At 39.6% G+C, this 26,848-nt stretch overlaps 1 protein-coding gene across 9 annotated transcripts in view; it reads left to right on the forward strand.

The window, feature by feature from the left end:
• zbtb20 (zinc finger and BTB domain containing 20) overlaps window positions 1-26,848 on the forward strand; it is a 311,373-nt gene that overhangs the window by 250,458 nt on the left and 34,067 nt on the right. For 7 of the 9 annotated variants that reach the window (XM_072585058.1, XM_072585056.1, XM_072585065.1 and 4 more), the window contains 2 exons: window positions 8,993-9,104; window positions 24,774-24,945. Coding sequence is in view for 2 of the 9 variants with exons in the window: in XM_072585063.1 (XP_072441164.1) it covers window positions 9,038-9,104 (67 nt within the window). In the remaining 7 variants the exon portion in view is untranslated. The remainder of the gene's footprint in view (window positions 1-8,992; window positions 9,105-24,773; window positions 24,946-26,848) is intronic. The other 2 variants (XM_072585063.1, XM_072585064.1) reach the window with 1 other exon arrangement.

A 26,848-nucleotide genomic window follows, 5' to 3' on the forward strand; every position in this document is an offset into this window, starting at 1 on the left:
AATGGTGGTGTCATTTCCTGTTCTTTTTCTCAGGGGGTGGTAAATTGGGTCCAAGTCAATGTTTTTGTTGATAGAGTTCAGTTGGAATGCCATGCTTCTAGGAATTCTCATGCGTGTCTCTGTTTGGCTTATCCTAGGATGGATGTGTTGTCCTGGCATGACCGCCTCTCATTAGTATCCTTACATACAGATGAGGAAGGACACCACTTTGACTGGGACAACACATCCATCCTAGGACAAGTCAAACAGAGACACGCACGAGAATTCCTAGAAGCATGGCATTCCAACTGGAACTTGATCAACAAACATGTTGACTTGGACCTGATTTACCACCCCCTGAAAAAAAGAACAGGAAATGACATTACCAATCCAAAGACAACCAAACATATAAATAGCAATTAGGGATCATCCGTAGTGCTTCGGCCGGAGGCTCACTGAAGATGTTACCTATTATGGTGATGAAACATTTGAAAATGAACCTTCCAGCTCAGCAAGCAAACCTACATTCAGAACCTCTTTATCTGTGCTAACCACTTTGTTATTTGTCTCAGAGATGCACAGGCCCCACTCAAGTTCTGAAGCTGAAGATTGTGCACCCCATGCAAGCAGCTGTGTGCATCTAGGGCACATGGTGTGTTCATGACTTCCGCATGCTGCAAGATGTATGTTCCACTTGGTCGAGCTAACCTGCCATACCATGACATTAAAAAACTTTCTCCCCCTACACCAAAGTCAATTACTGAAGTACGAAAAAGGAAGAAAAAAACAAAGAAAAAAAATCCTTCTCCTCACCAAACTCCCTTACTCATCAAACTTCCAATTTATTCTGTGTACCCAAAGTGTAGGTGAGGCAGCACTGGTGAAGGCCTCTTTTTATGCTCTTTGAAAAGCAACTAAATTCAATCCCCTGAAAACTAGGTTTAAAACAACAAATTATTACCTAGTTGGGACTGCTCTGAGAGCATGTAGACCCCTCCCTTAAGCCTGGGATGAAACTTAACTTTCTTGACTTTGAGTAGTTTGACTTAATTGCTAATAGTTTTTAAACTAGATTTTCAGTAAAAATTAACCCTTAAAAATCATCCCACACTCAAGCTCTTGGTTCAGTCCCTGAGGGTCTTCTGTTTGTTATGGTGAAATGACCAGCCTTGAGTTTGCAGGATTCAAGAAAGAAAGATTTTTATTTGAGCATAAAAATAAGGGAGCAGATATCTTTGGTATGAGAATCTTACTCATTTCTACAAAATGTGCAGCTCCGATTTAAAGCACTCAAGTACCAGTTCCCTATTACAAAGTTTTGCAATTTCAAGAAGCATTAACCACCTGGCATCCTGTTTTGGGAATGTACTGTTCTGTATATAGCAAACAAACGTAACCTAATATTACCTCACACAACCAAGTATTGCCACCTACAATGTCATATCAGCTTCCCTCTTGTCTCCTGACAAGTTCAGTTCAGGAGAGGTGACAAGTCAGCATGTTCTTATAATAAATAAACTATTCAGTTAGGTGACCTATTTGTGGTGCAGTACCTCTACTCAGCTGAGTTTGTTCAGGTGTACTGTTATACCCATCACACTTTGAGTCCAGTGATTATTGCCTTTCTTCTAGAATACTGTGTTCTATCTCTAAGTGGAGTGGCGAATTTAAAATCTCCTCCCAAAGATTATTGGGGTCTGATATTTAAATAGTAATAATACCCCAGTAGATAGTTGCTGGATTTTATTTTTGTTAGTTAAATATATGGACAAGAATTTACTTTACTCATGAACCTTTATAAACTCCCTGACTAACCTTAATAAAGGGATGATGAGCCGTGCCCCTTTCAACTCTAAGCAGGTTCTTAAATTGAAGACAGGCAAACAGTTTAACATTTGAATTATTTTTGGTAAGATACCATTAATCTTTCCACCAACTGAATTAGGTTACTTTTTTAGCTAAATATGGGGAATTGAGGGAATGGCGGAATGGACCTATTTACAGAAAATCCATATTTTTGTATGGTATATATTTTTCCATAACTGGATTTTTAGTTTTCATAAGTTTTAAATGGTGGTCTTTGTTCTGTTTGAGTTTATGGCATGGTAAGTTGAGGTGCCACGTCCTTGAGTAATCTGAACGTCTCTGTCTTGTGTTTTGATTCATAGCCAGTAGAACTGTTACTGTTTGAAAGCCAAGATTTGTATATGTATGCTAGGAATTTTAGACTTAACTTTTTATTGTCCTTTTAAATAATTTTCATCCAGATTCCAGCTGTGAACTTATTTTCTCCGGAAGTATCAGCGCTTCCAGAGCAATGTTAAAGCAGTAAACATGTTGAGGTAATTTAACTGTAAGCTGTATCATTCAGTCCTTCTGACTGATAAAATGGATGGATGCTCCGATAGCTTTTTTTTTGGTAGCAGGTAAAAATAATTACTCCTTGCTGAAGCATTTTTGGGCCATTTCTTTTTTCACTTTAACTGAATAGTCTTCTGCATTATACATTACAGGAGCTGTTACCTGATTATACATCAATTTTCTCTTTTTATTCAACTGCTATTATCCTGTCTAATTTTTTTTATTCATATGGGCAATGCTGGCTTGTCAGCATTTATTGCTTATGCCAAGTTGTCCGAGAGAAGGTGCTAATGAGCTGCTTTCTTAAATCTGTGCAGCTGTTGGAATATAGTGCTATTAGGAAAGAAGTTCCTGGATATTGACCCAGCAACAGTGAAGGGTCTGTGACCATAGTTCAAGTCAGTCTGGTGTGTAGCTTAGAGGGGAACCCGCAAGTGGGGGATTTCCCATTGCATCTGTGGCCCCTCTTCTACCAACAGTAGAGGTTGCAGATTTACAAGGTACTCTCAGAAGGGAAGTCGTTTGACCTGCTTTCTGTGGCAAATCTTGTAAGAGCAACTCAGTTGATTCCACTCACGCATTTCTTCTATATAGTCCTACAATTTTTGTCTACTCGGATATTTATCCAAATTCTCTTTGGAAGCCACCAATGAAAGTGCCTCAACCACTTTCTCAGGCAGTTTACTTCCAGATCCTCACTGTTTTGTTTAAAAAATGTTGTTTGTCATGTTAGCTTTGTTCATTTTTGCTGTCGACTGTCTGCCAATAGGAATTGTTTCTCCCTATCTACACTGGCTAATGGTTTCCTTTGTAACCTTGTCTAGCTTCTTCACTATCTGGACTCAATTATTCCTAAAGCCTTTATCCACATGATTTTTCTTTATCTAGACATGATTTTACCAAGCCACTCCCCCAAGCCAACGTCCAGCATTCTGCCTTTTGTTAACGTAAGGCCATCCAAAACTCTGCTGTTTGCATATTAATCTGCACTTTTCCATTTACCCAATGCTGTTATGCTAACTTGCCTGCATTGGTTTCTATTTAAGAATATTCTCCATTTTAAAATTCTAATCTTTCTTGTCAAAGCTCTGTGATCTTTCTTTTCCCTATCTATGTAATCTCTAGTCCTACAATGTCTCGAGACTATCTTGCTTCTTAAGCAGCACTGATTTTAATTAGCCCATTAGTTTGGCTGTGCTTTCTGCTGCTCAGGACCTTCATTCTGGAATTTCTTTCCTTTATCTACCTCTCTCTCTCTCACTCTTTTATTTTTCTTCTTTTAACACAATTTAGTAGTCATGTCACTGCACTAGTAATTGAGAGGTCTAGGGTAATGCTTTGGTGACATGGATTCAAATCCCTTGGCAGTTGGTGGAATTTAAATTCAATTAATAAATCTGGAATTTAAACTAGTTGTTGTGATTGTGATGATGGCACCTATCATCAATTGTAAAATCTCATCTAGTTCACAAATGTCCTTTTAAGGAAAGGAATCTGCTGTCCTTGCCTGATCAGGCCGACATGAGTCACCAGAACTACACTGCCCTGACAGCCTAACAAGCCATTAATTCACTGGCAGTTAGAAATAGGCAACAAATGCTGATCTTATGTTCCCATAAAAGTATTGTTAAAAATCCCTTTGACAAAGATTTTGGTCATCGGCCCTAGTATCTCTCTCGGTGATGTAATTAGCCTAATAGTGCTCCTATGAACTGCCTTGACACAATTTACTTTGGTTCAGAGTTGATGAGCTGGAATCTGAACTGTGGACACTGTGACACATCAGGGATGGGGACAGTTACCTGGATACATCATCTCTGACAAAGCAGCCGGCTTGATTGACGCTACATATGTCATATCACTCCACTTCAGTAGCGCTACAAACTATTTACAAGAAGCACAACAGCAACTTACCACAGTTACTTTAACAGTACCTTCTGTACCCACAACCCTGTGTACGACCCAGAAGGACAAGGGCAGCAGATGCATGGAAATGCAAATACTTCTAATGTCCTCTCTAAACTACATACCATGCTAATTTGGAACTATATTGCCATTCCTTCACTGTCACCAAGTCAAAAACCAAGGAACTCCCTTTTTGACAGCACTGTGGGTGTACCTACACCTCAGAGGTTGCAGCAGGTCAAGAAGACAGCTCACCATCACCTTCTCTTGGGTTCAAAATAAGTAACAAATACTGGTCCAGCCAGTAATTGCCACATCCTGTAAATGAAGACGATATTACCAACTTATTCTTGTGCTATGCCACGAGAGATCAGTACATGTATTATTTTTATAACTGTGTAATAGCATATATTTTTCAGAAAGAATAGTGGTGATATTTGACTGTAACTTTTAGATGCAGTTAAATGTAGAAATGTGGTAATTGCTGTCAGAGGTTTCCAACCCCGATAGAGTGCATGTTAAAGGCTATCTCGTCCAGAGATTTGACATTGAAGCACATGTAACAGTATGAAGTTGCAGTACTTAGCAACTAGATAGCCTGAAAACCAGCAGGTTAATGTCCATTGAACTGAAGTTAATTTTTTCACCATGTAATAAATGCTGATTAGTAACAAACAGCCTCTCTGGTGCTGAAAATAAATTTCTACAAATGGTTAGATTTATTCAGTTAGATGTTAATAATCAACTTCTAAAAATTGAAAATGTTTATGTTGTCTCTAAATGTGTGCTGAACACTACTTGAGGTTTTACATGTGCTTATATAAATATACCTATGGAGTCATAGAGTCACAGAAATGTACCGCACGGAAACAGACCCTTCGGTCCAACCCGTCCATGCCAACCAGATATCCAACCTAATCTAGTCCTACCTGCCAGCACCCAGCCCATATCCCTCCAAACCCTTCCTATTCATATACCCATCCAAATGCCTCTTATATGTTGTAATTGTACCAGCCTCCACCACATCCTCTGGCAGCTCATTCCTTACACATACCACCCTCTGTGAAAAGTTGCCCCTTAGGTCTCTTTTATATCTTTCCCCTCTCACCCTAAACCTATGCCCTCTAGTTCTGGACTCCCCGACCCCTTGGAAAAGACTTTTATCTATTTTTCCGATCCATGCCCTTCATGATTTTGTAAGCCTCTATAAGGTCACACCTCAACCTCTGACGCTCCAGGGAAAACAGCCCCAACCTGTTCAGCCTTTCCCTATAGCTCAAATCCTCCAACACTGGCAACATCCTTGTAAATCTTTTCTGAACCCTTTCAAGTTTCACAACATCTTTCTGATAGGAAGGAGACCAGAATTGCACGCAATATTCCAACAGTGACCTAACCAATGTCCTGTACAGCCGCAACATGACTTCCCAACTCCTGTACTCAATACTCTGACCAATAAAGGCAAGCATACCAAACATCATCTTCACTATCCTATCTACCTGCAACTCCACTTTCAAGGAGCTATGAACCTACACTCCAAGGTCTTTTTGTTCAGCAACACTCCCCAGGACCTTACCATTAAGTGTATAAGTCCTGCCCTGATTTGCTTTCCCAAAATGCAGCACCTCACATTTATCTGAATTAAACTCCATCTGCCCCTTCTCATCCCATTGGCTTATCTGGTCAAGATCCTGATGTAATCTGAGGTAACCCTCTTTGCTGTCCACTACACCTCCAATTTTGATGTCATCTGCAAACTTACTACCTCTTACGCTCACATCCAAATCATTTATGTAAAAGATGAAAAGAAGTGGACCCAGCACCGATCCCTGTGGCATTCCACTGGTGACAGGCCTCCAGTCTGAAAAACAGCCCTCTACCACTACCCTCTGTCTCCTATCTTTGAGCCAGTTCTGTATCCAAATGACTAGATCTCCCTGTATTCCGTGAGATCTAACCTTGCTAACCAGTCTCCCATGGGGAATGTTGTCGAACACCTTACTGAAGTCAATATAGATCACATTTCCCGCTCTGCCCTCATCAATCCTCTTTGTTACTTCTTCAAAAAACTCAATCAAGTTTGTGAGACATGATTTCCCACACACAAAGCCATGTTGACTATCCCTAATCAGTCCTTGCCTTTCCAAATACTTGCTGAACAATGTGTTGCTGGAAAAGCACAGCAGGTCAGGCAGCATCCAAGGAGCAGGAGAATCTGAAGAAGGGCTTATGCCCAAAGCGTCGATTCTCCTGCTCCTTGGATGCTGCCTGACCTGCTGCACTTTTCCAGCAACACGTTTTTCAGCTCTGATCTCCAGCATCTGCAGTCCTCACTTTCTCCTTTCCAAATACTTGTACATCCTGTCCCTCAGGATTCCCTCCAACAACTTGCCCACCACCAACGTCAGGCCCACTGGTATGTAGTTCCCTGGCTTGTCCTTACCACCCTTCTTAAACAGTGGCACCATGTTAGCCAACCTCCAGTCTTCCGGCACCTCACCTGTGACTATCGATGATACAAATATCTCAGGAAGAGGACCAGCAATCACTTCTCTAGCTTACCACAGAGTTCTATGGTCCACCTGATTAGGTCCTGGGGATTTAACCACCTTTACCGATTTCAAGACATCCAGCACTTCCTCCTCTGTAATATGGACATTTCTACAGTCTATATCTTCCATATCCTTTTCCACAGTAAATACTGATGCAAAATACTCATTTAGTATCTTTCCCATTTTCTGCGGCTCCACGCAATGGCCGCCTTGATGATCTTTGAGGGGCCCTATTCTCTCCCTAGTTACCCTTTTGTCCTTAATGTATTTGTAAAAACCCTTTGGATTTTCCTTAATTCTGTTTGCCAAAGCTATCTCATGTCCCCTTTTTGCTCTCCTGATTCCCCTCTTAAGTATACTCCTACTGCCTTTATACTCTTCTAAGGATTCACTCGATCTATCCTGTCTATACCTTACATATACTTCTTTCTTTTTCTTAACCAAACCCTCAATTTCTTTAGTCATCTGGCATTCCTTATACTTACCAGCCTTTCCTTTCACCTATGTTAGGGCTCTGGTCATTTGGTTAGAAAGTACATTCTTATATGTGTAATTCTGCAAATATAAATGTTTTCACTTTGACTCCAATTTTAACCTTTGCTAGTTTTCTGAAGTAGAATAGGAATTAACATAAAGATCTTTTCCTACTACAACATACCATATCACCCGTTATTTTCGATCAGGGAGAGAGGCAAAAGAAAAAGACAAATGAAAAATGAAAAAATGCCACCGGAAGTCACCAAGTATTAATTTTGGCATCTGAGACACAAGTTCCATTGAAAATGGATTTGAAGTCCTGCAGTATGTATTGCTGCATTAGGTGGCATTATTATAGTGTCACACTGAATAGTTACAAAAATGTCCTGTGATATTACTTTCAATGAGTCATAAGCTTCAGAAGAATTTGAAAGGACGGGTAAAATATTCGAGGCAGTGCTTGGGATAGATGATTGCTATGAGAGGGCTCCTTATTTTGAGGCATTGGAGAGAATATTCAAGAAATATGGGTATAATTGAAGTAGTTAAGAGATTAGGTGTACTTTTGAAAGCTGTTTTTAAAAAATGAAGGTGGGTGATTAGGACACAACCAACCATGAGCCACTTATTGAGTATTTGGTCAGCTCACCACAGAAAAGATGCATTGGTCTTGAAAGGACTGCTGTAGAGATTTACCAGAATGGTGCCAAGAGCAAATGGATTAGATTGTGAGCAGAAATCACATCAACTTGCCTTGTGTTGTTTGGTATATTGAAAACTGAAAGATGCTTTGAAACTTTATTTTTAAGGATTTTAAAGGAGTAGGTAGCATTAATAGAGGGAAATGGTTCACTGATGTAGGGTGTCTAGGATAAGCTAACCCTAAGATCAGAGCCATGCCATTCAGAAGTCAAGTTAGAAACCTTTCCTGACACGAAATGAGAATTCTCCCACAAATAAAACTAGATTCTCAGTGGGTAAATAATTTTAAATCTTAAAGAAAGATAACATCAACAGATTTGTTAATTACCCAACAATATTAAGAGATTGTGGAACCAAAACAAATAGATGAAATTAGAAAGCTGGTTAGCTGTGATCTTATTGTATGATAAAATAGTCTCTAATTGCAAATCAGACCAACTCCTATTTCTTGACTACTTCCAGTTGCACCATCATCAGCTGTTTAGTTTGTTTTTGTTCTGGTCTTCAAATGTATGAGCATACATTTCCTCCTTTATTAAAATTAAAGCACAGAACTTTGTGGCTCGATGTGTATCTCATCATAACTGAACTATTTGATTTTCTAACTTTTTATCTAATATATCAGCAACACAAGTTTTTGATATCTTTATTAACTTCATAAGTTGCCTAAATGAATGTTTGGAAAATTGATTTTATTTCAAGGTTTTTTTCTGAAATAAAGAACTTCTAAAATTGCCAAAGAATAAAGGAAACCTACCCTCGACTATTCATGTCCTGTTGATACACAGATTAGATTCTGGAAAATTCTGGAAACTAAATGTACCCAAAATGCATTGATATACAGTTATTATATTCTAATTGTTGTAGAACAAATAGATGTATTCAAAGTGCAGACATTTAGAATAAGAGGAGACCTAAACACAACTAAAAGGCATAAAAATGATTATTTGAATGCATTTAATCGTGCAACTGAGAAATCGGCCTTTTTAAACATTGTTTTGAATTCTTTATTTCAGAATACTGAGAAATAAAAAGATGGTTGGAAAATATTTTTGGAAAGCATGAAACAATCTTGTGGACCCAGTGACCAGATTGTGCAATACAAGGGCTACGCTGCAAAGTTTCAAGGTAATTAATCTTATGTATTCCAATCAGCATGATAATGGTGTATGTTTCATTGAAAGTACCTGTAATAGCTGATCCTCTAACAGGTGAGGCTATGATAATTCAATGCAAGGGGCCGAACAGGGAATGCAGATGAACTCAGGGCATGGTTAGGAACATAGGACTGGGATATCATAGTAACTACAGAAACATGGCTCAGGGATGGGGCAGGACTGGCAGCTTAATGCTGCAGGATTCAAATGCAACTGAAAGGATAGAAAGGGAGGCAAGAGAGGAGGTGGGGTGGCATTTTTGATAAGGGATAACATTACAACTGTGCTTAAGGAGGATATTCCCAGAAATACGTCCAGAGAAGTTATTTGGGTGGAACTGAGAAATAAGAAAGGGATGATCCCCTTATTGAGATTGTATTATAGACCCCGTACTAGAGGGAAATTGAGAAACAAACTTGCAAGGAGATCTCAGCTATCTGTGAGAATAATAGGGTGGTTATGATAAGGGATTTTATCTTTCCAGACATACACTGGGACTGCCATAGTGTTAAGGGTTTAGATGGAGAGGAACTTGTTAGGTGTGTACAAGACAACTTTCTGATTCAGTATGTGGATGTACCTACTAGGGAAGGTGCAAAACTTGACCTACTCTTGGGAAATCAGGCAGGGCAGGTGACTGAGGTGTCAGTGGGGGAGCACTTTGGTGCCAGAGACCATAATTCTATTAGATTTAAAATAGTGATGGAGAAGGATAGACCAGATCTAAAAGTTGAAGTTCTAAATTGGAGAAAGGCCAATTTTGACAGTATTAGGCAAGAACTTTTGAAAGCTGATTGGGGGCAGATGTTCATAGGTAAAGGGACGGCTGGAAAATGGGAATCCTTCAGAAATGAGATAACAAGAATCCAGAGAAAGTATATTCCTGTTAGGGTGAAAGGAAAGGCTGGCAGGTATAGGGAATGCTGGATGACCTAAAGAAATTGAGGGTTTCGTTAAGAAAAAGAAGGAAGCATATGTCAGGTATAGACAGGATAGATCGGGTGAATCCTTAGAAGAGTATGAAGGAAGTAGGAGTATACTTAAGAGGGAAATCAGGAGGGCAAAAAGGGGACATGAGATAGCTTTGGCAAATAGAATTAAGGAAAATCCAAACAGTTTTTACAAATACATTAAGGACGAAAGGGTAACTAGGGATAGAATAGGGCCCCTCAAAGATCATCAAGGCGGCCATTGTGTGGAGCCGCATAAAATGGAGGAGATACTAAATGAGTATTTTGCATCAGTATTTACTGTGGAAAAGGATATGGAAGATATAGACTGTAGAGAAATAGATGGTGACATCTTGCAAAATGTCCATATTACAGAGGAGGAAGTGCTGGATGTCTTCAAATGGGTAAAGGTGGATAAATCCCCAGGACCTAATCAGGTGGACCATAGAACTCTGTGGTAAGCTGGAGAAGTGATTGCTGGGCCTCTTCCTGAGATATTTGTATCATCGATAGTCACAGGTGAGGTGCCGGAAGGCTGGAGGTTGGCTACCATGATGCCACTGTTTAAGAAGGGTGGTAAGGACAAGCCAGGGAACTACTGACCAGTGGGCCTGACCTCGATGGTGGGCAAGTTGTTGGAGGGAATCCTGAGGGACAGGATGTACAAGTATTTGGAAAGGCAAGGACTGATTAGGGCTAGTCAACATGGCTTTGTGCATGGGAAATCATGTCTCACAAACTTGATTGAATTTTTTGAAGAAGTAACATAGAGGATTGATGAGGGCAGAGCACGAGATGTGATCTATATAGACTTCAGTAAGGTGTTCGACAAGGTTCCCCATGGGAGACTGGATGGCAAGGTTAGATCACACGAAATGCAGGGAGAACTAGCCATTTGGATACAGAACTGGCTCAAAGGTAGAAGACAGAGGGTGGTGGTGGAGGGTTGTTTTTCAGACTGGAGGCCTGTGACCAGTGGAGTGCCACAAGGATCGGTGCTGGGTCCACTACTTTTCATCATTTACATAAATTATTTGGATGTGAGCGTAAGAGGTACAGTAGTAAGTTTGTAGATGGCACCAAAATTGGAGGTGTAGTGGACAGCAAAGAGGGTTACCTCAGATTACAACAGGATCTGGACCAGATGGGCCAATGGGCTGAGAAGTGGCAGATAGAGTTTTAATTCAGATAAATGTGATGTGCTGCATTTTGGGAAAGGAAATCTTCGCCGGATTTATACACTTAATGGTAAGGTCCTAGGGAATGTTGCTGAACAAAGAGACCTTGGAGTGCAGGTTCATAGCTCCTTGAAAGTGAAGTCACAGGTAGATAGGATAGTGAAGAAGGCATTTGGTATGCTTTCCTTTATTGGTCAGAGTATTGAGTACAGGTGTTTGGGAGGTCATGTTGCAGCTGTACAGGACATTGGTTAGGCCACTGTTGGAATATTGTGTGCAGTTCTGGTCTCCTTCCTGTCAGAAAGATGTTGTGAAACTTGAAAGGGTTCAGAAAAGATTTACAAGGATGTTGCCAGGGTTGGAGGATTTGAGCTATAGGGAGAGGCTGAACAGACTGGGGCTGTTTTCCCTGGAGCATTGGAGGCTGAGGAGTGACCTAAGGGGTGCTCCATGAGTGGCATGGATCGGATAAATAGACAACGGCTTTTCCCTGGGATTGGGGAGTCCAGAACTAGAGGGCATAGGTTTAGGTTGAGAGGGGAAAGATATAAAAGGGACCTAAGGGGCAACTTTTTCACACAGAGAGTGATACACGTATGGAATGAGCTGCCAGAGGAAGTGGTGGAGGCTGGTACAATTGCAACATTTAAGAGGCATTTGGATGGGTTTATGAATAGGAATTGTTTGGAGGGATATGGGCCAGGTGCTGGCAGGTGGGACTAGATTGGGTTGGGATATCTGGTCGTCATGGATGGGTTGGACCGAAGGGTCTGTTTTCATGCTGTATATCTCTATGACTCTAAGTATTGTCAATGTCAAAGTTGTCACACTGTTCTTTGTGACACTTATCACTTGACAGGTGTGTAATTAGAACCAATTTCTCCGAATTACTCCATGTATGTTTTTGAGCAATGGTAAAGAAGGGATGGGTGCAAGGGGATTAAATAAGATGGACAGAGAGAAATAGGTTATTATGACAGAGAGAGGTTCAAGTGCACAGAAATGTCCACCAGGAAAAAAAACCAGCTAATCCATAAACCTCTCTCATAAATTTGAAACTTGACTCGTTAACTGCCTGGTTCTACCTAGTTCAGAGCCCTTTTGACTAAAAAGGCCCAGGCTTTCCTTGTCCATGAGGAACATCTCCACTGAGTTAATGAAATTAATCAATGAAGTTTTGCACTATTTTTCTTAAAATCTGGAATTAATTATAGAATCTCATAATTTACAGTTTTGCTAATGAACTGAAATTGAATTTTATTAGTTATTGGTGTTCCCCCTGTATAAATTTCTATTAACTGTGCGCTAGTTATAAATAGTTAATTTGTTTGTATATTTCTAGGTCCTGAATGCAGAACTTCAGGAGTGAGGGAGGAAGTTAACAAGATTGATAAATATTTTAAGATCTCAGATTAATCTTAGTGCCATGCACAAGCAAGCATAGCAAAAACAGGATAAATATCCGGTTATCTATGACTTGAGAAATTGTGCATGAAAAATTCTATGAGCATTGGAACAAATTTCAGGGCAGGACCTGTTCAGCTTCCTTTACATGTATAAAAAGGAAGGGAAAGGCCAAAGTTAACATAAACCTCCTGGAGAACACAACTTGGGAAATAATAACGGGGAAACTGGGAAATAGCAGAGAGGTTGAATAAATATTTTGCATTAATCTTCACTTTGGAAGACACTAAAGGTATTCTAAAATTACTAAATAATCAAGGGATAAGAGGAGGAGAAGAAATTACTACTATAACTATTACTAGAGAAAAATTGCTTGGGAAACAAATCACCGATAATCCCCGTCAACCTGAAGGCATGCATACAAGGCTATTAAAAGAAAAGCTACAGAGATAGTGGATGCACTGGGAGTAATCTTCCAAGAATTTTAAACTCTGGAAAAGTCTCAGAGGATTGGAAAATTGCCAATGTAAAACCTTTATTTAAAAACTGACAGAGAAAAGAGCAGATAACTGTGCGTCTGTTGGCTTAATATCTGATATTGGAAAAATATTAGAGTGTATTATAATGGATGTAAAGAAGAGCATTTGGAAATACATAAATGATCAAGCAGAGACAGCATGGTTATACAAAGGGAAAATAGTGCATGAAAAATATACTAGAATTATTTTTGGAAGTAACAAGCAGGATAGGTAAAGGAGAAGCAATTGATATAGTAGTAGACTTGTTAACTAATAGAAGACAGACAGCTGGAATAAGGAGTGCATTTTCAGAATACCAACTAGTAGTGAGCTACAGAGGTCAGTGCTGGGGCCACTATTGTTTATCGTGTATGATAATGATTTGGATGTGGAAACTGAATTTACTCTAGCCAAGGTTGCAGATGAGTCAGAAATAAATCAGAAAGCAAATGTTAAGAATGACACAATGAATCTTTACAAGGATGTAGACAGGTTATGTGAATGAGCAAAAACTTGGCAGACAGATTATAATGTGGGAAAATATGAGGTTTTGCACGTAAGAAGAATAGAAGAAAGTGAGGACTGCATATATTGGCGATCAGAGTCAAAAAGTGTGGTGCTGGAAAAACACAGGTTAGGGAGCATCCGAGGAGCAGGGGAGTTGACATTTCGGCCATATGCCCTTCATCAGGAATGTTGCAGAGGTGGGGGGCTAAGGGGGGGTAGATAACAGGGTGGGGTCAAGGTAGCTTGGAAGATGATAGGTAAATGAAGGTGGGGGTGATATTGATAGGTCTGAGTGGAGGGTGGAGCGGATAGGTAGGAAGATGGGTAGGTAGAACAGCTCAAGAGGTTGGTGCTGAGTTGGAGGGTCGGGTCTGGGATAAGGAGAGATGAGGAAATTGGTGAAATCAACATTGATCCCATGTTGTTGGAGGGTCCCAAAGTGGAAGATGAGGTGTTCTTCCCCCAGTCGTCGGGTAGCTAGGATTTGGCGATGGAGGAGGCCAGAACTTGCATGTCCTTGGCGGAATCAGGGGGAGGGGGTTGATGATAAATGTAGAATCACTTCAACTCCCCCTTCTAATCCACCAAGGTCATGCAAGTCTGGGGCCTTCTCCACCACCAAATTCTAGCCACTTGATGACTGGAGGAAGAACACCTCATCCTCCTCTTTGGGACTCTCCAACCACACGGCATCAATGTCGAATTTGTCATTTTTATCATCCCCCCCCCCCCAACCTTATCCCAGATCCAACCCTCCAATTTGGCACCGCCCTCTTGAACTATTGTACCTGTCCATTCTCCTTCCCACCTATCATTTCACCGCCCCACCTTCATTTAATTGTCACCTTCCATCCTCCCGGCCCTACCCTCCTCCTATTTATCTCTCAGCCCTCTTGAGCCCCCCACACCCCCACAACATTCCTGATAAAGGGCTTTTGCCCGAAATGTCAACTCTCCTGCACCTTGGATGTTGCCTGACCTGCTGTGCTTTTCCATCACCACACTATTTGACACATAAGAAGAATAATAGAGCTGAATATTATTCAAATGGAGAAAGCCTGCAGAAAGTTGCAGCACAGAGGGATTTTGGAGTCCTTGTACATAAATCTCAAAAAACTGTTATACATGTTCAACAGTTATTAGGAAAGACAAATGGAATGCTGACCTTTATTTCAAAGGGAATGGAGTGTAAAAGTAGGAATGTCTTGCTAAAACTGTACTCGGCACTTGTTAGATCACAGCTGGAATGCTCTGAACTATTTTGGGCCCCCAACTAAGGAACGATATACTGGCATTGATGACAGTCTGGCAAAGTTTCACTCGGCTAATTCTGGGTAAAAAGGGACTGTCTTTTGAGGAGTGGCTGAGTCGGTTGGGCCTCTATTTGTTAGATTTTAGAAGAATGAAAGAGTACAGTGTTGAAACATGCAGGAGTATTTAGAAATTTGACATGGCATTTGCAGAAACATAGTTTCCCATTAGGTGAGAGCCTAGGATAGAAGGTATAATCTCAAAATAAGGGTTTGTCCAATTAAGGCAGATGTGAAGAGGAATTTCACAGTAGTGAATTCATGGAATACTTTGTTGGAGAGGGTTGTGGAGGCTGGGCATTGAGTGTATTCAAGACTAAGATAGTCAGATTTTTAACCAGTAAGGGAATCGAGGATTATAAGGTAAAGATAAGAAAGTGAAGTTGAAAACTATCTGATCAGCCATGATTTCATTAAATGTCAGGGCAGACTCATGAGCTGAATGCTGGAAAAGCACAACAGGTCAGGCAGCATCTAAGGAGCAAGAAAATAGACGTTTCAGGCCGGAGCCCTTCATTAGAGCTGATGAAAGGCTCCAGCCGGAAACATCGATTTTCCTGCCCCTCGGATGCTGCCTTTACTGCTGTGCTTTTCCAGCATTCAGCTCATGAGTCTGCTCTGACATTTAATGAAATCATGGCTGATCAGATAGCTTTCAACTTCACTCAACTCTGATCTCCAGCATCTGCAGACCTCACTGTCTCCTCATGGGCTGAATGTTTTACTTTTGTCCTACATTTTATGGTCCAACAATACTGAGACCAATGTCCTCATGAGGAAGTGCTTGTTTGTAGGGGAAGTGGTTAGTTTTTTTTGATCGGGGTGGGCACCATGATTAAATAGACTTGGCAAGCAAGGTGTTCAGAGGCCTGGGAGATGTAAACATAGTAGTTCTGGAGTGGAAAATAGATCAGAAATAGATGGCATTTGGCAGAGTTGAATCAGGGCTTGTCTGAATTAGAATTTGTTATGACTGAATGTAAATACATTGGACATGTTAAAGTGGATCAAAAAGGGGAAGGATTGGAAACTTACTATTTATGACGGCAAGGCTTTTGGGGAAGATAAAGAAGAAAGAAAAGGAACTGGCAGTGTTGATCAAAGAAGCTGATAGCACTGGAAAAGAATAATGTAGTAATATGTCAGAGACAATGTCCATTGTGGTTAGATTTAAGGACCATTGGGAGAGCTGTTACACTATAGAGTTTAAACTATAAATTATGAAATAACAGATAAGAGATATATGTGGAAATCTACCTGTGAATTACAAGTTGAAACAATTGCAGCAGAATGATAATGGAAGGTTTCATGAACAAGGAATAAAAGGGAAGAATTTCTAAAATAATACACAACATTCTGGAAATACTCAGTAAATCTGGCACCTTTTGGAGAAAAACAGAGTTCAAGTTTCAGGTCTCTGATCCTCCATCAGAATTGGAGGAATTGCTAAAATTTCTACAGAAAAGCGTTCTTTGATTTCTATCCAAATAAGGAAGGGGGTATTGTATCTCATTCTGGGAAAGAGAAGGGAGGACATTTTAGCGAGCAAGTGATTGAGTAATAGTGACCATAACATCATCAGGTTTAAAACAACTAAGAACAAGGACAAAGTATAATCATCGAAATATTTAACAGAAGAAAGGATAACTTCTGAGAGTTGAAAATTAGTATGTTACAGATGAGTTGGAATCAGAGCAATTTAGAAAGCCTTCAAAGAAGAGGTGGTCATTTACAGTAGAGGTACATTTTGTAAGTGAGAAAGAAATGACTGGAGCCCCCTGGAGGCTTCGAGAAATAGAACACAAGAAATAGGAACAGGTGTAAGCCATTTGGCATTTCAAGCCTGCCCCACCATCCAAGACGATCTGCCCCAGGCTTCAACTTCTCTTTCAACCCAATTCAGCATAAATCAATCCCTGATATTTCAAAAAAAAATCCACTGACTCTTTAAATACTTTTGGTGATCTAACCTCCACAATTCACTGGGATAGATAAGTTCAAAAAATTCATTACCCTCTGGGAAAAGAGATTCCTTCACATCTCTGTTTTAAATTAGTGTTCTCTTTTCAGTAACTACACCTCCAAGTTTGAGATTCCCTCACTGATGGAAGCATCATCTCAACATCTACCCTGTTAGGCCCCCTCAGAAATTGTGTGAATAGAGGCCTATCCTATTTAGCTGTTCTTGATAAGTCAACCCCTTCAGCCTAAGAGTTAATCTCATGACTCTTTTTTTGAATTGCCTGCAATGCCAGTATATCAATTTTTTTTAGATACAGGAGCTAAAACTGAGAGTAAAATGAGACAAAAAGGTTTAAGGGTGGTCGTAATATTGATAAAATTTGAGCAACAAGATGAATTCAGAAAGTAGAGAGGAATTCTTTTTTAAAAAAAGGGAATAAAGCGAGAGAAATAGAAGTGTGAAAATAGATAAGAAGCAAAAGAAAAGAGGAACCTAAAGTCTTCTATGAACATATTGCTCTTAAATAATGTGATTCAAATACTGATTTTAAAAGATTATGTCAACCCATTTAAATGTAAATTGAAATTTTAAACAAGATATATTTAATTAAAGAAAATGCATTTGACAAAACAGCAAAAATATTACACCTATATGGAGTAATGAGCTCAGACGGAGTCATACAGTGTAGGGAACTTTCAAAGAGAGGTTACATGGCCCAGTTTGTGAGTAGGATAAGACTGTTGTGTTTTTGAACACAGAGAAAATATGACTTGCTTGAAGAGCAATAGCCTATTGCTCCCTTTCTCTTTATTTGTAACTCTTCTCTGCAAAATGTGTGAGCTGAACATCCAGTAGAAATTTTCTTCTTTACTACTTATGGACGATTTGTGGAAAAGGATTCACTGGAACCTACACCACCATCTCTAGGAAAGGGAATTCAGCCAGCTGTAACAATTCCAACAAGAAACCCAGTATCAGCAGCTTGTATATGCAGAATAATATCAGTATCTGAATACTGTTTTGGGCTATACATGACCTTTTTATTTAAACTTATGAATTTAACTGCTACACAACAAATAAACTTCAAGGTAATACACTATACAGTTTTCAGTTTTTTTTTATTTATTTCTCTTCAGACTTATGAGTTGTTGTTTAGAAGGGTAGTTACACACATACATGATCCAAGCGATCAATAATTTTTGCATCGTTATTTGAATAAGTTTGGTTTTGGTAATAAGCTTTTATGACTAAAGAAACCTTGTTTTCAAAACTGAACCTGACATCCAACTTACGTAATTGTCCATATTACCAATTTAAAGTTTGTGATGAGCCGTGGAAGAGTGGGGCTAGAAAAGAAAACTCTGCAGCTCTGCAACCTCCATAATAACAACATAAATATGAATTGCTGCTGAAAGGACTCATGGGATTTAAAAAAAGCTGATTGTTTTTGTTTATGGGATGTTGTTTGCACCATCAACATTTATTGCCCATCCCTAACTGCCGTTGAGAAGTCGGTAATGAGCCACTTTCTTGAACTGCTGAAATTCTTATGGTATAGGTGCATCTACAGTATTGTTATGGGAGGGAGTGTCAGCAGGTTGACCAAGCATGAGTGGAAAGAAAAGTCATTGTGTTTCCAAGTCAGGATGGTGTATAACTTTAAGGCAGCTTACTAAATGGTGCTTTTCCACATGCCTGCTGCCTTTTATTCATCTGTGTGGTAGAGGCCATTTGTTTGGAAACTCCTGCTGATCAGTGACCCTTGATGAAAGCGAGTTTTGAGAAGATTTGTCACTTACAAATGTCATTTATAAAATACCTTTCAAGAACTGTATCGAACACTACATTGGACAAACAGGTAGAAAAATAGTCACCAGGATACATGAACATCAACTAGCCACGAAAAGACATGACCCGCTCTCACTAGTATCCTTATATACAGATAAGGAAGGACACCACTTTGACTGGGACAACGCATCTTTCTGAGGACAAGTGAAATGGAAACACGTATGAGAATTCCTAGAAGCATGGCATTCCAACCAGAACTCTATCAACAAACACATCGACTTGGTAACCATTTCCCACCCTCTGAGAAAAAGAACAGGAAATGACATCACAACCCAAGGAAACCTAAGCACATAAATAGAAAGCGAGTCACTAACACCAGTGTTTCACCATAGGCTCATTGATGATGTTACCTAGTATGGTGAGAAAACGTCTGAAAATGATCCTTCCAGCTCAGCGAGCAAAGTTACATCCAGAACCCTTGGTGAAATTGGGCCCTTGAAGACAGAAGCAGGGGAATATATTACTGGGAACGAAGAAATGGCAGAGGAATTAAATGGGTACTTCAGATCTGTGTTCACTGGGGAAGACACAAGCAATCTCCCTGAGGTAACAGTGGCTGAAGGACCTGAACTTAAGGGAATTTCTATTTGCCAGGATTTGGTGTTGGAGAGACTGTTAGGTCTGAAGGTTGATAAGTCTCCGGGACCTGATGGCCTGCATCCCAGGGTACTGAAGGAGGTGGCTCGGGAAATCGTGGATGCACTGGTGATTATTTTCCAGAGTTCAATAGAATCGGGGTTGGTTCCTGAGGATTGGAGGGCGGCTAATGTTGTGCCACTTTTTAAGAAGGGTGGGCGGGAGAAAGCAGGAAATTATAGACCAGTTAGTCTGACCTCAGTGGTGGGAAAGATGCTGGAGTCTATTATAAAGGATGAAATTACGGCACATCTGGATAATAGTAACAGGATAGGACAGAGTCAGCATGGATTTATGAAGGGGAAATCATGCTTGACTAATCTTCTTGAATTTTTTGAGGATGTAACTCGGAAGATGGACGAGGGAGATCCAGTGGATGTAGTGTACCTGGACTTTCAGAAAGCTTTTGATAAAGTCCCACACAAGAGGTTAGTGAGTAAAATTAGGGCGCACGGGATTGGGGGCAAAGTACTAGATTGGATAGAGAATTGGTTGGCTAATAGGAAACAAAGGGTAGTGATTAACGGCTCCATTTCGAAATGGCAGGCAGTGACCAGTGGGGTACCGCAGGGATCCGTGCTGGGACCGCAGCTTTTTACAATATATGTAAATGATATAGAAGATGGTATCAGCAATAACATTAGCAAATTTGCTGATGACACAAAGCTAGGTGGTAGGGTGAAATGTGATGAGGATGTTAGGGGATTACAGGGTGACCTGGACAAGTTAGGTGAGTGGGCAGATGCATGGCAGATGCAGTTTAATGTGGATAAATGTCTGGTTATCCACTTTGGTGGCAAGAACAGGAAGGCAGATTACTACCTCAATGGTATCAAATTAGGTAAAGGGGCTGTTCAGAGAGATCTGGGTGTTCTTGTACACCAGTCAATGAAGGCAAGCATGCAGGTACAGCAGGTCGTGAAGAAGGCTAATAGCATGCTGGCCTTCGTAACAAGAGGGATTGAGTATAGAAGCAAAGAGGTGCTTCTGCAGCTGTACAGGGCCCTGGTGAGACCACACCTGGAGTACTGTGTACAGTTCTGGTCTCCAAATTTGAGGAAAGACATTCTGGCTATTGAGGGAGTGCAGCGTAGGTTCACGAGGTCAATTCCTGGAATGGCAGGATTGCCTTACACGGAAAGACTGAAGCGACTGGGCTTGTATACCCTTGAGTTTAGAAGACTGAGAGGGGATCTGATTGAAACGTATAGGCTTATGAAAGGATTGGACACTCTGGCAGGAGGGAACATATTTCCGTTGATGGGGGAGTGCCGAACCAGAGGACACAACTTAAAAATACGGGGTAGACCATTTAGGACAGAGATGAGGAGAAACTACTTCACACAGAGAGTGGTGGCTGTGTGGAATGCTCTGCCCCAGAGGGCAGTGGAGGCCCAGTCTCTGGATTCTTTTAAGAAAGAATTGGATAGAGCTCTTAAAGATAGTGGAGTCAAGGGGTATGGAGATAAGGCTGGAACAGGATACTAATTAGGAATGATCAGCCATGATCATATTGAATGGCGGTGCAGGCTCGAAGGGCAGAATGGCCTACTCCTGCATCTATTGTCTATTGTCTATTGTCTATTGAAATGCTGCAGGACACTTTGCATACATTGCTGCAATGGTGACAGTGTGCTCATGAAATTTGTTGCTTTCTCCAGGATGATGTCAAGAGTCGAGAGTGCGTTGCTGGGAAAGCACAGCAGGTAAGGCAGCATCAAGGGATTATGCTCGAAACATCAATTCTCCTGCTCCTCAGATGCTGTCTGACCTGCTGTGATTTTCCAGCAACACACTCTCGACTCTGATCTCCAGCATCTGCAGTCCTCACTTTTTCCAGCATGATGTTAGTCTTGGAATAAGACTATGTTTTTGTTATTGAGTTAAATGATTATAATGTAAAAATTAAAAGTTATTTGATTTGTAAAGCCTTGAAAGGCAAGGTATGGGATCATCTTTTTTGGCTTTGTGTAATGATTCATACGGAAGTTCAGTGCCAACTTGTGCAGAAGTTCAGCATCACTTTATTACAAAAACTGTGCTATAACTTAATTCTGAGGGACACAGTTACATTATACCAAAACAATTCTAATCACTTATTTTAATATTTATGCAACAAACCAATGACATTGCAAAACCAAATGCCAGGAAGACTTTGCTATGATTTATACATTATGTAAGTTAAACTGATCTGTTATAACATTATTTAATAACATTTATCACTTCTGAATTAACAAATTGCACATTAAAATAAAGTTTATTGTTAAATTGGTTTCACTTCAAATGGAAATGCAGCAGAAATAGTAATAACAGGAGGTCATGGAGCATCTGTGAAGTAAGAAGGGGGTAGAGCTAGTGTTGCAGTTCAGTAACGTTTATGTATGAACAGCTTATTTGGAGGGATGAAGGAAAAGAACGAAGTGTAGAAAGGAATAAATAATCTGTGATGAGGTGCAGAACAGGAGATGATTAAATGTCATGTGTAATTAGAAAATAGGGAGACAAGTGTATATTAAGGTCACACAAGTTGGAAATGGTACTCGTTGCTCAAGTAGAAGATGAAGACTAAGGTGGGATTCTAAAGGAAAGAGGAAGAGTTTTTATAGATTTGTGGCAACAGGAACTGTAAAAAGTAAAGGAGAATTCTGAACAGCAGTATTTCACTCTTTCTAGTGCACTCTCTGTCTCTGTTGATTTTCTACTCTTCCTCCCCTCTCGTCTCAAATTCAATGTCTGGTCTATTATACCAACCACTGCGGCTACCTGTTCTCTCAAATTCTGATTCTAGCTGCAGTCTTCACGCTGTCCACCGCTTTCCAATTAATGGGTAGTCTGCTAATAAAAAGGTGAACTTTGTCGAATAAAGTCAGTTAGCATAGAGTTCTGACTGTCATAAATTTAATCCTATGCATCCACATATTGTCATTGTTACCATTGCACCATAAATGCAGTCTGAAAGAAAAAAGGCTTGTGTTTATTATTTTAGTCCCACCAAGTCTCCCAAATATTTCAAAGTATTTCGCTTTCGATGATTTACTTTAAAATTTGCATATTTCTTCTGTAGGCAAGTAATAATTACACAACTGCCATTTTGAATTTGAATTGAAAACAGTTTATCTGGAGCATTAAGCATGTATATAAAGAGGAAAGTATTAAATGACATGCAATGCCATCTAGTGCATAATTAACATTGAATATCATTCAACACAGTGCCATCTGGTGGAATTATTTTGAGAATTATGTTAGCGTTTATTTTGTGTACGCTGATTTGATGTATAATTCCAGCCATTTTACAACATGATCATCACCATGCTAAGCACATAAGAAATCAAATGGTTTAACAACATTGACATTACGTTATTGGGTTAATTTATGTCTTTGTTTGCGAAAACATTTTTCATTGTCAGGAGGACCCCATAAATGAACATTTGAGGTGCATTCTCTTTACCTAGTTGAAATGTTTTTGAAGCACCCAAAAGCAAAGTGATCAAATGAATCCTGGTTGATGAATCTATAAGCTCATGGCAAGGTAACCTATAGGACTTGTCTCCTCCAAGAATTCTGAGATTTGCTGAGCAATGGGTTTGGTAATTATGTTAATATCATTTTAATTATGTATATTTTTTTGGAATTTAGCTTGCACACCGCTAAAGAGATATTTTGCAAAACATTTTCTATTAAAACAGTGCCCTTCTTTCCCATCAAGCCAATCAGTTGCCAAGAAAATAACACTCTCCTTGAGAGAGTGGAATGGCAATTGATGTAGGAAAGATGTAGGTAATTTTAGGGCTTATGTTACCTTAAAGACTTGTGTTTATGACTGTCATCTAGAGTAAACAAATTTTTACAATAGAATTCAATACTTCATGTGTGGTAATGTAAATGAAAAACATTTTTGTATTTCATTAACCTATTATTTTAATAGATTGGATCTAAATTTTATTGTTGAATCTAGTTTTAGAAATGTGAATAAAGCCTTGAACATTGAGTTGCAAAATGGGGTGTAAAGAAAAAGAAATGTTTCAAATAAACCTTTAGTTGCTTTAATGTTTTGTTCCAGACTTGTTTAAAAGCTTACAGTGAAGTAATGTTTTTGTTTTTTGATTCAAAATATCCAATGATTTTACCTTTTGGGGCATTGCATAAAGGATGTGGTAAAGAAGTGGAAAAGGATAAAATTACCCGTGCTTTTCCTTTTCAGTGTTCTTTTTGGGTTTGAGAAAAACATTAATGCTGTTTAATCCCATCTATCACAGTGGTTTTAGCTGGGGGTAAAAAAGCTGGAGTTTGCACATTCTCCCCGTGTCTGCGTGGGTTTCCTCCAGGTGCTCCGGTTTCCTCCCACAGTCCAAAGATGTGCAGGTCAGGTGAATTGGCCATGCTAAATTGCCCCTAGTGTTAGGTTAGGGGTATGGGTGGGTTGCGCTTCGGCGGGGCGGTGTGGACTTGTTGGGCCGAAGGGCCTGTTTCCACACTGTAAGTAATCTAATCTAAAGTTTTAGTAAGAACTCCAAAGTGAAAGCAATCACTATCAAATCCAAGCTACCTTCAGCAGTTGCTGGCTAACATTCATATGCTAGGACATGGATCGATTGTTCTCAGTTACCATCTTAGAGAAGTTGAATTTAAGTTGTGCCAAGTTCATTGCCATTTTTATTTACATAGATTCATTCAGCATAGAACCTGGGATAAAAGTATGTTATGGTTCAATCATGCATCAGTGTGACCCACTAAATCATTATAGAAATTCTCAAACATCTTGTTTTTGATTTGCTTTAGCCCTATCATCCTGTTCTCCCACAGCACTGAAGCAGGTTTAAGTTAATACTGTCTGGGTATAGTAGCTCTTTGCCCCCTTGCTCAAGCAGCACTCTGAGTAAGTAAGCTTATCTACTATATTCCTGAGTGGGAATAATAGTTTGAATTTCTGAGCCCAAACTAAAAATTATAAACTGTAGCCAGCGCTGATTATAATCTACCATTGAATATGCTCAAAAGTAGGATGGATAATTTGAATTTTCACTTATTTTTGACATATAGTGAGGAATATTTTAGGACCAGCTTAATGCCTTAGTGGAAAATGTGTTGCCTGATGATGCCACTTATAGAAAATTACAGTTGATAAAATTGGTTAACAGACAGTGGTGCAAACAATTCTGCACAGTGCGGTAACCGTTAAGAACAGTTTATGCATAACAGCAAAGATGCGCATTATTTATTACTCAGTTTTATTTGCATTTTCTGAAGTTGCTGCTAGTTGAGGAGACTGAATTACTGATTCCAAAGTTTAAGATTTCTGCATGGTTTCTATTTGATTTTCTTTTAGCAAAAGTAACGATCCACTGAGTAATGAAGGAGTTGGAGTAACTGCAGTCCTTGAAGAATGAGAATCGTGGAAACAGACAATGTTCCAGGACTAATTTTCCCTGACAGAAGTCTGTAGTCCTTCAGGTGGAAATTCAGAGAGACGGCTGCTTTATCCACCTTCTTTGCTGATTGTATGTATATACAATGTTTATATAATAAGCTGATAGAACTGCAGATGTTGGAAATCTGAAATAAAAATAAATTATTAGGAAATCTCAACAGGTCTAGCAGTATCTATAGCGAGAAATCGCAGTTAAGGTTTCAGATCCAGTGACCCTTCTTCAAAACACGAGCTCTGACTTCTTTCCAGATGCTGCCAGATCTGCTGAGATTTCCTAATAATTTATTTTTTCCAGAAATTTCTGTTTTTGTCACAATATTTATGTTTTGTTATTGATTTTTATGTTTAAATGGCTGCACGTATTTGTATTTTGGAATGAGTAATACATCCAATAGCTGAAAGTACAAGTAAATGTCATATTGCATTAAAGCTTCATAATATATCAGTCAGCCTGGCACTGATCAAATTAGGCAATTAACAAAACCAGAAACACTTCCATAATATATAATATTCACAACGCAGAAACAGGTGTTAAGCTCAGGAGGTCCATGCCAGTGTTTGTTTCCCTGGCCACCACCTACCCAGACTTCTTCCTATAATTTAACCAATACATCATTCTGCTTTGATCCATATCCTAAATGTAGGTTCCTCCTGAGTGCATCTTTGCAAGTTGCCTCAACTATTGTCTGTGAATAGAATAGAATATCCTTTATTGTCACATGTACTCCGTTGTCGAAGTACAGTGAAAAGCATTTACAATGTCTGCCTCTTGTAGTGCCTGCTTTGATGCAAGTACCAAGGTACAAATCTTGGATACAAAAGAGGAATAAAAAGTAGTTGCATTATTTTAGAGTTTTAAAAAAAAGTTAGAAATAAGACGTTGTTAAAGGATTGACATTAGAGTCAGGTAAAAAAAATTTCATTGTAGCAGATCAGCGCAGACCCTCTGCACGTGGTCTGACTGCTCACGAGACCCCAGTCCAACAGCTATCCCAGCTCTGCTCCATGCCTCCAGATCACTTCGTACTGGCACTCAGCTGCTCCTGAGGCAAGTTCCAGGACTGGCCTCCCCCACTCCGGTCTCCCCCAAGGCCTGCTGGGCTATCTGCTGTGGGACCTGCTGCCTGTGTGCTGCTCCGGGACTGTGGTAGTAAGTTCCATGTTTTAACCACACTCTAGGACAATAAAATTCTCTTGAAATTCCTATTGAAATTATTATTGATAATCTTGCATTTATGTACCCTTAATTAACGCATTTAATGTTTTGAGAGTTTTATGACATAAAGTTCTGTTTGAAGAAGAGTTGCATTGGATTCAAAGCTCTAACTTTTTTTCTCTCCACTGATGCAGTCAACCATGTCGAGTTTATCCATGCTGAGTTTCTCCAGCACTTTGTTTTTATTTGTGTTAATATAGCATCTTCAACATAATGCAATGTCCCAGGGTATTTCACAGGAGCATTATTGGCACAAGTTACATAAGTAACTATTAGGACAAGTGAACACGCAGTTGGTAAAGATTACATTTTGCAAATAACTTAAGAGAAAAGAAGTCATATTTAGAGATGCAGTTTCAGGGTTTTTGGCCTTCATATGGTACAGCCACCCAGTAGTGGAATAACTAATATTGGAGGCCAGGATTGAAGATGGAGAAATATCTTGATTTGTTGTACAATGGAACAATAGAAGGATTTGAAGAGAATTTTAAAATCAAGATATTGCAAGTGCAGAGAGACCGTGAATGAATGGGACTTCATGCAATTTAGAAAGTGGGCATCAGTGTTTTAGATGATCTGAAGCTTATAGACACTAATTAACATTGGAGGCTAGCAAGGAGTACATTGGAAATGGTCAGTGCCACAAGTACCAAAGGCATGAGTAAAGGTTTCACAGTGGATGAGTTTGGACAGGAGTGGAGTTAAGGGTTCGAAAGCAGTTTCAGCAATGAGACAAATTTGTGGCAGAAGGATACCT

This window comes from Chiloscyllium punctatum, chromosome 15 (assembly GCF_047496795.1).
Source record: "Chiloscyllium punctatum isolate Juve2018m chromosome 15, sChiPun1.3, whole genome shotgun sequence".
Classification (NCBI taxonomy): Eukaryota; Metazoa; Chordata; class Chondrichthyes; order Orectolobiformes; family Hemiscylliidae; genus Chiloscyllium; species Chiloscyllium punctatum.